Here is a 13563-nt window from a genome sequence, read left to right on the forward strand (position 1 = left end):
TGCCGATTCGGCACTTTGTGTGTCGAATACTGTTACTGTTACTGATTTGTCACTTTTTGTGTAGAATACTGTTACCGTACTGTTACAGATTTGGCACTTTGTGTGTTAAATACTGTTATTGTTACTGTTACTGCTACCGTTACTGATTATTGTTTAGGTACTGTGTACCGTTAAGGTACAATGTGTCGTACTGGTGTGTTTGGTTGGAATCCACGTATCCGCCAAAGCCCAAGTCTATTAATAGGGGTAATTAAATGAAAAGTTAAATCGAACGAAATGAAACAGTTGAGCTATTGAAAGAAACGTGATTGTGGAATATAATTTGAAAATGTGAATTGAATATGAAAATGTGAAATGCAAACATGAACTAAATATTCATGAGATAAATAATGGCTCAATGTGATAGTATATGATATTAACTAATTGTAATTGTTATTGGAAATATATTATCGAATTTAATATTCAGTTTAGATTGAACGTGAGATTGAGTACAATCGTTCTGTGGCAAAGGATGAATTGTCGGATAAGACTATAGTTGGACTATGGTACAAAAAGAACAATATACTCATATCCGTAAGTCGTTCTTTGATTCAGTAAGAAATCATAAGAGACTTATATGTTTGAATTGAAAGAATTATAGATTATTATTGATATTGATCTGAAGGAAGTGTGTTTATTGATTATATTGTATTTGATAAAAGAAATTATAAAGTATTAGAGTTATTTAAAATCCTACTAAGTTGCTTACGTATTTGTTTTTATTTATCCTACAGATTATCGGAAACTCGACTGGGTTGGAAACTTTTCGGAGATATATCACACTATCCATTGGTTATATCGGTATTTTCGAATGATTGGATTTTGGATATAGTGGCATGTATAGGTATTTTGTTTAATAATGGCCTATTTCCATTCACACGAGCAGAGACACGAGCATGTGTCCCCTATTTCTAAGAAAAAATTTTGAAAATTTAAGAAATGACAGTATTTAATTTGTAAACTTCGGTAATACTCCGTAACTTTGTTCCGGCAACGGATTTGGGTTAAGGGTATTACATCTTTTCCTTTGACACTAGGACTTTCGTCTGTTTCTTTAGCTAAACAGTAAAATAATTCCTTTAATCATAAAAAAATAACCAAATACTTAAGATACAGTAAGAATCTATAAACATGCAAACGGTTCCTAGTTAGGAGTTTCCTTCTTACCCAGTATTTAAGGAAATCCTACCAATCCTCTATTAAGTTAGTCTCTATCTATCTAGTAAAACTTATAGGAAGGTTTTAAGAATTTACCAATAGACAACTCGCACCGAAGTTCTCTTAACTTTTACAGTTAATACCCTTTCTAGCAACGAAGAACTCTCCTGGTTTCTTTGATGATAACAAAGTCTGGTGGAGAAGATGAATCAAAAATCTTCTCTCCACTACCACGCTATGCTTTTATAGCTAACACACGTTCGAATCCCAATCAAGTTTATCTTTAATCATTACTTGTTTTCACATGCTTCCACTAATTAATCACATCCTACAAGGCTTTACAAGTGTCCTAATTACCAACACATTGCCTCCACAAGGATGTCAGGTGACATAAATGTACCCTAAAAACCATCATACTTTCTTAAGTAACGATACTAAAACACGGGTGACAATCTCATTAGTGAGAAAAGTCCGTCCAATAAGGTTCTTGCCCTACTATATCCTTCCTAACACTAGGATTGATACTTTGCATAATTGGTGAAGTTCTTCGTAACTCTCCGCCATGAAGTTATCACCTTCAACATTTTAAGTTTCGCAACTTAGGCGGCCTCCACTAGCGTAGTCTCTCAACCCGATCCAGTTCGCCTAATCAGGGTGTGACAATTGTAACATGAAAACCTTGTTGTATATAAATAAATTAAATCCTTAAAATTATACTAAGGTTGCTTTGTATTATATATTTTGGCAATAATGTCTCATTTGGTACTTTTACTTTCATAAAATGTTTAATGTGATACTTGTACTTTGAAAATATCCAATGTAATATCTAAACTATCAATATGCATTTTATTATGGTACCTAAACTTTCATAAAACATCTAATAAGGTACATGTACTTTGAAAATGTCTCAAATGGTACTTGGACTATCAATATGTGTTTTACTATGATACACGATGTTAACACCGCTAGTGAATTGCTAAACCAACCAATAAAAATTCAACACATAATTTTTTCGAATCAACATGTACACATGGATAATACAACACTACGTGAAAAGCTAAATAAAACAAAAATTAAATTAAATTAAAAAATAAAAAACTAATCATATGTTTAATAAAAAAATTAAATACTAAACTTGGATGATAAAAAAATATTATTTAAAACTTAATTAAAAGTATTATTTCAAATGGAAAATTCTTTGGAGAATATGATGATTTACTTAAATAGAGAAGATGACGCTTTTGCTTATGTAAATTTAGTATTTACTTTTTTTATTAACCATATATTTAGTTATTTATTTTTTATTTAATTTAATTTTTTTTATTTAGCTTTTCATGTAATGTACTATTCATGTGGACTTGTTGATTTGGAAAAAAATTATACGTGTAACACCCTATACCCGACTGGATTGTCGGATCTAAACTATAGTGTGTCACATTCATTGTCGAAGCAACTACAATCAATTCATAAGTAATATATACACTAAGTATGATAAAATCAAACTATGAAAATTTTAATTTGCATATATCTTTATATGTATGCATATCCACTGTATATATATTATTAGAATATAAAATATAACATTTGATTATAACATCATTCAACTACTACAAAACCTAACCTATTAGGTACATGCCAAATACAAGTAATATTGAAAACTAACAAATATGGCTGAAGTCGGGATTGTGGATAGGATGCTAAAGTCGATGCACAGAAATCCTGATTTAGATCAAACCTGCACATGGAGAAAACTGATCATATGTTGAAAGTATTTAGTGGTATTTTTATAATTGAAGTAGATAATATTAACATTAACAGTTCTACCAAAATAAACATGTATATCTATACATACATATCTACCATATACTTATTCTTATAACCTAAAGTTACCAAACTTAACATTCTCGATAGTAAACTTGTTACGTGAACAAAACCTGTAACACCCTATACCCGGCCCGATCGCCGAGCCCGAATATCAGGATGCTACACCACCGTCTCACATCACACACAATACAAATGAGCTCATTCTTAATAAAACATTTTCATTTTAGCATTTATACGAGTTTTAAGTCAAATAGACTCCTAATTATCATTAATACATGCTAACACACATCAAATGGTATTATAAATATAATTAGACATACATAGGGACCACATAGCAAAATTTCCTAAAAAAATCATGTAGGTATTGATATTGAAACATAGGTATCGATATTTCCCTTAAATGGTATCGATACCGATTGAAAAACCAGTACCAAAATGGCATTTTGTTTCATGTTTAAAAATCAAATCCCAAAAAATACCGATACATTTATTAAAGTATCGATTATTCTACCCCGAGTATCGGTACTTGTGATAAAGTATTGATACCAATTTATAATATTGACTTCCTACACAACGAAATATCACAGATGTATTGTTTTTAAAACCTGAATATCGATACCTCTACTCCAGACACCAAAAGTACAACATAATAAGGCTAATAATCCATCGCAATCATAAACCATTCAACATGTAATTAATACCTCGTCAAATAAACATCAAAATAACCACAATAACAATTGAATCATCGAAAACATGTCTGAGTAACCAAGCAATATAATAATAATAGTATCTATAAATCCTAAGAATTAATAAGCTATGAAAATAAAGAAAACGTCATGGCAACATTTACGCAATATTTCTACCATGTTGCCTTTATTTCCCAAATCATAAACGGATAATAAAAACCTATGAAGTAACGTAAAAGACTTGATTGGATCACCCTTCGGAACCACACCACTCACACCAGAACGCTACTAATCTGCAATGGATTAAAAGGAGTGGGTGTGCTTAACAAGCTCAATGAATGCCTAGAACAACTACCATGCAAACAATTCATCAAGCTTTAATGAAACAACCATATAACACAATCTCAATAGTTCCAACTCTAGTGTCATATTATACTTCACTCGTGCATTATATACTAGTTCATTTACATGGAAATAACATTCACTTTTAAGCATATATCACATTACACATATAATCACATAACATTTAAGCATATATCACAATACTCATAAACATATTTATAGATAATTTGACACTTGAGCTATGAAACGTAAAAGTGAGCTCTACCACCACTCATCGGATATATAGATCTCCAACACACCAAAAGACTCATAGAGTAGAACATATCCCAAAAAAGTGAAGCATATAGCTAACACTTTCCATCACACTAAACATGTCCCGTTGAATAGATCTTAGCTCACATTCCTTTATCTCTCTAGCATGTCCTAGGACCTAAACACCCAAATCACATAATACATATAGGTGAGTACTCACAATCCTATGAAGTGCTAACTATATCCAATGGTTTCAAGACTCACAATGCCAAAATATCCATTATTAACACACACATTTACTTACTGTTCACTGCATTTTATCTCTACATAATCACATTATAAACACAACATATTCACTATCATATGGCATGTATATCATGCCCACAATTAACTCTTTCATTATAGATATCATAAGCTTATTACATATATCAAAATGTCACATTATAATCCATAAATCCACAACATATTTTCACAATATATTTTCACATATAAATTCATGAGCATGAGAAAGATTACACTCGAAATTTAGAGTAGGGGTTCAGACTACTTCTAAATTCCCAATTAACGCATTAAATCGTGTCCACAAGTAGCTATTCTAAACACTCACCAATTATGCTTTCGTCGAAATACCGAAAGCTCAAACTAGCATTTCCTTGACTCGTAGATAATCTTAATGAATTTGAAGCTTTAACACAACAAATCAAACAACAACACATTCAAAAATTAGCTAAGGACTCAACTCAAACAATAAAAAACATAAGCCTAAACTAAGTTCTCAAGTAACTGAAACCTTCGACAAAACAAACTTAAATTCTAAATATCTCAGTCTATACTTCAACTTTTCATCTAAAACTGATTTCGTTCATCTAATTATTCACCTACGACAGATTCTCAACCTTTAAACTACACAAAACTACTCAATTCATGGTATCAAAATTTTCGACATGTTCATGGAAATTTCCACGAAATTCATTTAAAACCAAAGAAATACTTAACAAAACTTCAAAGTAAGTTTAAAAACCTTTTAATATCATCAAGAAAATTTTAAAAACACTTTGAAACTACATTTTTACCCAAAATCCCAAAATCCACCATTAATGAGCCAATTTTCGGCTTTTATTCAAAACATGTGATTTAATGGCTAAAAACTTAGTTTTAAAGATTAAATAACACTTAAAACTATTTATGAGTTGAATCGTTACCTTATATGAAGAAAAACCAAGTGTTTGATCAAAAACCCAAAAGCTTAACAATGGAGAAATCTATGGTGACTTGGGTGGTTTTTCTTGATATTTTATGGAGGTTTATAGCTTGGGTGATGATAGAACTCAAAAGGAATCAAGTTTGTAAAAGAAAATTGAATGGGAGATACTTGGGAGAGAAATGGATCACAAGACAATTGAATGGGAAGAAAAATAATGTGAAAATTTGCCTCTTTTACAAATTAGTCCCTATTTCAAAATTGAAAACCTTTTAAACATTATTTTCAAAAATTGATTGGATTTTCTAAATACCATAAACAAAAATATTTCTAAATACCGTGATAACAAAATTCCCAAGCACACTAAAGCTATTATCCCTAAAATACCCACAAAACTCCTAAGCCTTATTTTGGGATGTTACAAAACCGCACTTCTTTTTTCCTGATTCAATACAATTCACAGAGACAATTCATTATACTCATAATAATAATTTATAAACTAATCTGTAACACATCATAATCAAATCCTAATTGTTGAGTTCAATCACCGAACCCAAACTATAAAATATTACCACAGATATCGGAATATAACACTTACAATTTATAGTAATTTAATCATCAAATCATGTCCTAATTTCATGTATAATATGAAATACAACCAAATCCAAGTCTAAAAATGAGCTTACGAAAAGCTCTAAGGTTCATCCGAAATCTAACAAGGACTAATTTGAAATTTTTGCAAAATAAAAGGAAAAAGTGCAAAATAGGGGTCACACGACCATGTGTCCAGGTCCTATAACTCGCTGTGGTTGTGTGGGTTAAAATTCCAATCTTTCCAAAAGTTACACGGTCGTGGGAATCAAATTTTTACCATATAAATTGTACTCACATGAGCATGTAGCTAGCCCGTGTAACAATCGAAAATTGTGTGGCTAAAAAACTCCTACATTCCAGTGGTCACATGGTCACCAACCCATGTGTGACACATTGCCATGTGCCAACTCGTGTGGTGTAAGAATGTGCCATTAAGTATCAAATTTTATGCCAAATCAAATTAATAGCTCACTTGGTGCACATTTGGTCATTCAAAATTGTATAAAATCAATCTAAACTCATATTAATACATCCAATTAACCAACAATAATACCATACAAGTTATTCCACATAAAAAGGACACTTTGCTAAGCTTAACAACTTATGTAATTATCAACCACTCAACAAGACATACCAATCATCTTAACATTTCAAACTCAACTAAAACATGTCATAGATTGACCTCCTAATCTTCTAACCAATTTGCCTCATTGGCACCATTTCGCAACAAGGTTATATAAGTATGACAAACTATTCAAGATCAAACACCATTCATATATGCTTCAAATTATGCAGAAGACATACAAGACTTATAACAATTAATGTACCAAAGGCATCACTAATTTATACTAATTAACATATTTACCTAGACTACTAAATTCAATCTCTATTATAACTCTTCATACCATATTCAAGTCTATTTATAATTTACTTATACTTAACCAAATATGTACACCATTATCATACTATATAAAAGCATGTAGACAAAATTTATACGAAGATAACATAAAATTTAAGTCATATCCTAAGATCACTAATTTCCCATGCAAATAATACATGTATTATCTAACAATTCCCCATTAAGTTCATACTTCAAGTATTACCCATCCCCAAAATTTCACATATATTAGTCCTATATACACAGCATTTCTAACTTGTAACATTCTTAACCATTCTCACTTATATAATCATTCCAAAACAACCTACTCAATAAGGCACAATTTAGCATTTACCATACTATTTACAATTCGTCTACTCAATATTCAACCTATCATCAATTCATACCATAATTGCTTACCTTGCCTATGCATACTTATTTAAGCTACTTTACTAATTCATTTCTCCTATTACATAAAATATGTCTAAAACATATACAAATAAACATATATATCTCATCTCTCAACTTTAACATCCAATCCTACAATTCCTTATTAAGAATACATGTAATACTTTAATCAATTACTAATTGGTCCCATACTGATCCACTTATCTTATTTACCAATTCACCAATATAAGTATTTTAAACATGATCAAAACATACCTATACCAACAAGGCACTAATCATTTATGTCACATTGTCATTCCAACTTATATAACTTTAGCATATCATCTATTAACCATAAAGCATATAATCAAATTATAATTTATCTAAACTAATAAACATTAAATATAATCAAACACATATCATGCACATAATCAAACATTAAATTATAATTGAAGTATTTGGGACTAATCTGCAAATTTCCTTTTTACTTTGATTATCTACAAGTTGATTCAAATATTGATCTATATGATAATTCATTTCAATTATCAGTTTATAATATCTTATAACAAATTATTTCATGCATATAACAGTCCAATTTCATTTTACAATAATTTTCTAAATTTTTACATTTTATTCAATTTAGTTTCTAAAACCGAAACAATTATAACTTTCACATTTAAACCCCATTTTTCAATCCAATTTCAATTACATACTTTTACAGCCTTCTAATATCTATAATTATAGAAATTTCATGCTAATTTTGAATTATTTTCATTTTAGTCCCTATACACAAAACTAGATTTTTAACTTTACAATATAGGGTGCGTTTGTTTGCTATAAAATGGTTTCCGGAAAACATTTTACACCATTTCCGGTGTTTGTTTGGGGGAAAATGAATTCCTTTAGAAAAACATTTTCCAAAACACGGTAAAATCGAAGCCTTCCTCCGGAAAATGTCTTACCAATTTTTAAGCCGTAAGACATTTTCCATTCTCTTCTAAGCAGCAGTGGTTCTCCCTTCCTCAAAGCTTCCGCCTCTCCTCCTCATCTCTGCCTCGCCATCTCTGTCTCTCAGCTTCATCTTCCTTCTCCATCTTTCTGCTCCATAGATCTGTCGGTGAGTCACCCAAAAGCTTCAAGTTTTTATGAAATTGGTGGTTTTTGCTGGATTTTCTAGAAATCGAAAAAAGGATGAAAACTCATCCTCTTCTTCCCTACACCACTCGACCCCCACTTCTTCACTAAAGGGAAGCTTTCCCTTTTAATTTTCTTGCTATTTTCTCTATAAAAATTTCAACATTTCTACCTTCAAAGCTTCAGATTTTAGCTAAGGTTTTTTTTTTAGCGATAAACTATTTTTTTGCTAATGCTGTTGGAATGGTATATAGGTTGTTAATTTAAAATGCTTTAAATAATGAAAATTCAAGGCAATATTATTTGTTTAGTTATTTCAAGGATGTCATACTTTTTTGCAGGGCTATTGAGCACCCAACTTTTTTAGCACTTACAAGACCATTGTGTGATCTGTATTCACTTATTCCTCCTCTTCTAGTTGCAACGCATAAGAAACTCAGGGTATGTAGATGTTTTTGTAGTTTATGATATTCTGAATGTCGTGGGTCTTATTTATTGGAATAAATTGTTAATGCTTTTATTCCTTTGCATTATAATTGATTCCATGGTTTAGTTTTAGCATTGATTTAATGGATTAAAAGGAAGTATTAAGGTGATTATCCTTTGCAGTTTAACAAGGGGAATAATGTGTTGTCTTTTGGTGACTTGAATGTTTATGGAAGTTGAGTTCTTCTAGTAATGAGTTTGAGAACTTTGATGGAGGTAATAAAGGGAAAGCTGGTGGTTTTTATGGTGTTGAAGATTGGGGTGAAACTGGTGGCATTGATCCCTTGCCTTCTAATTATGGATTAGGCTCAGGAGTTGCAATGGGCAAGCACTAGGCAATTAGGATTTTATTGATGTGCATGTATAAGTTTTTTAGCTACTGTCTGGTTCATCACTTTTTGCTGCAGTGATATGAAGCATGTGCATGATCATATTATAATAGTTACTTCATTCATATGAAATCTTTATTTGTTTTCGCTGTGTAAAAATTCACGATTTTAACTCTTCTTTCTCCGCTTTTGAGCTGCTTCATGTTACATCATTGTTGCCTGTTTAAAATTGGTTTTGATGTATATATATTAGCGTTGAACTATCGGGTGGGTGGGCTTTTATATCATCTTTTAAAGAGAAATAATTCATTTACTAAAATTTAATTTTTAAATAGAAGAGGTTAGTTTTAAAAAAAAATTATACATTTGCTTAAACAAGATAAAAGAGGCAGTTTAATATATATTTTTTAAGTTTATATCGTATTTGATATAATCTAATCCAAATTAGATTTGAACACAAATTTATGCCATTTTTATCAATTAGGGTTAACGTTTTTGTCAAATGGTGTAAAATGTTTTCTGGAAAGCATAAAGTTTTTGTTTAAAAATGTCAAATAGAGAGACTTTATGCTTGAGATTAGATCTTTTATTTCTTGAATATTAAAAATTGTTAGTAGCTCATATATAAAGACTTTATGCTTGAGAAACAAACCAATCAAAAATACCAATAAGACTTTCACTTCAATTTTAATTTCCATGATTAATATGTTTTAGCTTCGTTTGTTATTTGATTTGTTTGTTTGAGTTACTCCATCAAAAAGTTTTCCGTCTTTCATCCAAATCTAATAATATACGGGAAAGATAACCTAATAATATATAACAAAATCTTGCACCAATCAAACTCATGATTCAACACATTAGTTACAATTCTTTCACAATTTCCTACAAGAAAACTCATTTGTCATGCTTTCATTTTAAGTGGTACTTTCAAAAAATTATTATGCAATTATAATTAGCTTGATATGTATGTATGCACTTTTAGTCATGGTAACTTTATGTGATCTTATGAAAATCTTGCATCTTTTGTAGTAGTGATCATATATTTGTGTGGCATTATTTTGTGTAGATGGATCGTAATCAACATCAAATGGCAATTGTCGGAGTCGTGGCTTTAGTTTTAGCTTTTGGGGCTCTTTGGGTTAAAAAATTAGAAACTGGGAAGGAAATTGCTTCTCGCCCTCGTGTGAATCGAGATTATGAAAGAGAAAATTATATTAATAATATTTTATATAGTAGTTTCTAGCATTGTATTGATGTGATAAGGATGAGACCGATCGCCTTTTTTAATTTATGTGATATTCTTAGTACGAATAATTTGTTACAATCATCTAAATCTGTCAATATTAGGGAGCAAGTAGTTATATTTTTACATATAATTGGTCATAATGTAAGGTTTCGAGTGATTGGATCTAGATATTATAGATCAACTCAGACAGTTCACCATTACTTTAGGGTTGTATTGAGAGCTATTTTGCAATTGTATAGACTAGTTATTAGATTACCTGATGAGTCAACTTCTAGTGAAATTAGAAACAATCCAAGGTTTTATCCTTATTTTAAAGATTGTATTAGAGCGTTAGATGGAACTCATATTCGTGCATCTGTTCCACTTAGCATGCAAGGAAGATTTCGTAGTCATAAAGGGGGGACGACACAAAATGTATTGGCTGCCATTACATTTGATTTGAAATTTTCCTATGTTCTAGCTGGTTGGGAAGGTAGTGCACATAATTCTCGTATTTTAAGTGATGCACTTTCACGCCCAGGAGGATTAAGAATTTCGGAAGGTAATATTTATCATAAATAGCAAATAGTTCTAGTAAGCTCATAGTTTATTAGTATTAATTATGTCTTGTAAAATTGTAGGTAAATATTATCTTGCTGATGTTGGATATGGCATCAGAAATGAATGTATTACCCCATATCATGGTGTCTGATATCATTTAAAAGAGTTTGGTGCTAAAGGGCCTGAAAATGCAAAGGAACTCTTTAATCTTCGTCATTCATCATTACAAATCACTATTGAACGTGTTTTTGGGATTTTGAAGAAACGGTTTCGTGTATTAGATGCTGAACCATTTTGGAATTTTCAAACTCAAGTAGATATAGTTTTGGCTTGTTGTATCATTCATAATCATAAAATGGGAGTTGATCCTAGTGATTTACTTAATCAAGGATTATACAAGGCGTCTGAGTCTGATTTGATAATACCAACTCTCACGGAGCGAGAAGAAAGACAAGAAGCAAGAGAATGGTCTGCTAAGAGAGATGAAATTGCACAAACTATGTGGACTGATTATATGGCTAGAAATATTAGGTAGGTTTAGGGCTTAGGCCTAGTATTAAAATTGTTTTTTTAGTAAATGTTGGTTGGATAATGATATTGAAATTTTAGTTTGTTGGATTTTGATATATGTCTTGAATTTGTTAGATATTGATTATGTTTTAAGCTTGTTGGATATTGAATTTATTATTATGTTTTAAGCTTGTTGGATATTGAAATGATTGACAATGACAATTATTTAATGTAGAATGGGTAAGGGCAACAAAGAAGGGACTTACAAGCAATTCAGGTGGACAAAATAGATGGAACATGTTTTCCTTGAAATTCTAGCAGAGGAGGCTTGAAAAGGAAATAAGTCTTCTAATACTTTCAAAGCAGTTTCTATTAATCAAGTTGTCAACGCCATTTCAGAAAGATTCCAAGTCCAATGCGATGCGAAGCATGTGGAAAATCATTTGAGGACAGTAAAAAATCAGTGGCAGATTATATGCAAAATTCGAGGTGAAAGTGGTTTTGGATGGGATGATAACATGAAAATGATCACATGTGATAGAGCGACATATGATGCAACAGTGATGGTAATATATGTATATATATTTTAAGTATATTTTAATTGTTTTTTACTTGTTATTCTAATTGTGTATAATATCCAACAGGCACACAAGAAGTATGAACCATTTTTGAATAAAAGCATTAATCATTATGATGAAATGCTTTTGGTTGTTGGCAAAGATGTGGCAACAGGGAGTTTTGCCAGAACATTTGCTGACATAGATTTGGATGATGGTAATGAAGATTCAATGCCTGTAGACTGCGACAATGAAGAGGCTGAAGAGGTAAGAACAAATGTATCTTCATCTGGCACATCCAAACGTAAAAGCAAAAGTGTTCAAGAAAGCCTCATTGATGAACAAATTAAATTTGTGGGTGAACAACTTGGCAAAATTGCTAATGCTTTGAAACAATTTACTGCCGATAAGACATCACAGCTTTACGAACAAGTGATTTCGATGGAGGAAGAAGGATTTGATGATGACTTATAGTGTTCTGTGCTTGATTATCTAGCGAGTCATGAATTCGAGGCTAAAGCTTTTTTAGTTAAAAGTAAGAAGCATAAAAAATTTTGGCTTCAAAATTTTTCTCAAGGTTGAAGATATTGATACTTTTATGTGGTGTAATATTATGCACTTGGACAATGTTGTTACTATGTGGTGTACTACTAATTATGTATTTGGATAATATTATAATTTCTAGTACTCATTGTGGTTTCGAAGAAATTTATAATTATTCAATACTTGTTTTTTTAACACAATTACAAATAATTTATTTGATATTAGTTTTTTTCAATTTATAACGATTAATATTGTAGCTTAATAATTGAGTATTATTATAAATAAATCATTGCAATATATGTAAAAATAATTTAAAATATAAAAATTTATTAATATATATTAATATATGTAAAAACAACTTTTCCGAAAAATATTTTCAGGAAATCAATCAAACAGCAGAAAATATTTTACACAGATTCAATCAAACACCAGAAAATATTTTCCAGTAAATCATTTTACAGAAAAGTAAAACATTTTCCAGAAATCATTTTACGGAAAACATTTTACTGGCAATCAAACGAATCCATAGTCTCTTTTCTACTTCTAAGCTTATATACCAACATATTAACACCAAAAGCTTCAAAATTCATTAATGGAAACATTTAAAAAGTTTAACATTTTTACGATTTAATATCCGGATTAGCTAAATTAAACTACAACGATCTCAAAAACATAAAATTTACGAAAAACGGACTTAGAAATACTTACCATGCAAGGTTCGAAAGATTGGAACTCAAGGAAGTTTTTATTCTTTTATTTCCATGGAGTTTTCGGTGGTGGAAGATGAATAGAAAAAAATATTGCTTTATTTCTTTTCATTTTTTTATATTTTATAAATATTATAATAATATAATTATA

General features: G+C 30.5%; 1 protein-coding gene across 1 annotated transcript; it reads left to right on the plus strand.

Moving 5' to 3' along the window:
• Window positions 1–8263: 8263 nt before the first annotated feature.
• On the plus strand, window positions 8264–12905 carry LOC107919616 (uncharacterized). The gene is made up of 4 exons (XM_041110242.1): window positions 8264–8477; window positions 8836–8935; window positions 11841–12171; window positions 12250–12905. The coding sequence occupies exons 3-4, from the start codon at window positions 12124–12126 to the stop codon at window positions 12634–12636; spliced, it is 435 nt and encodes a 144-aa protein (XP_040966176.1). The 5' UTR covers window positions 8264–8477; window positions 8836–8935; window positions 11841–12123; the 3' UTR covers window positions 12637–12905.
• The last annotated feature ends 658 nt before the right edge of the window (window positions 12906–13563 follow it).

Source organism: Gossypium hirsutum, chromosome D13 (genome assembly GCF_007990345.1).
Source record: "Gossypium hirsutum isolate 1008001.06 chromosome D13, Gossypium_hirsutum_v2.1, whole genome shotgun sequence".
Taxonomy (NCBI): domain Eukaryota; kingdom Viridiplantae; phylum Streptophyta; class Magnoliopsida; order Malvales; family Malvaceae; genus Gossypium; species Gossypium hirsutum.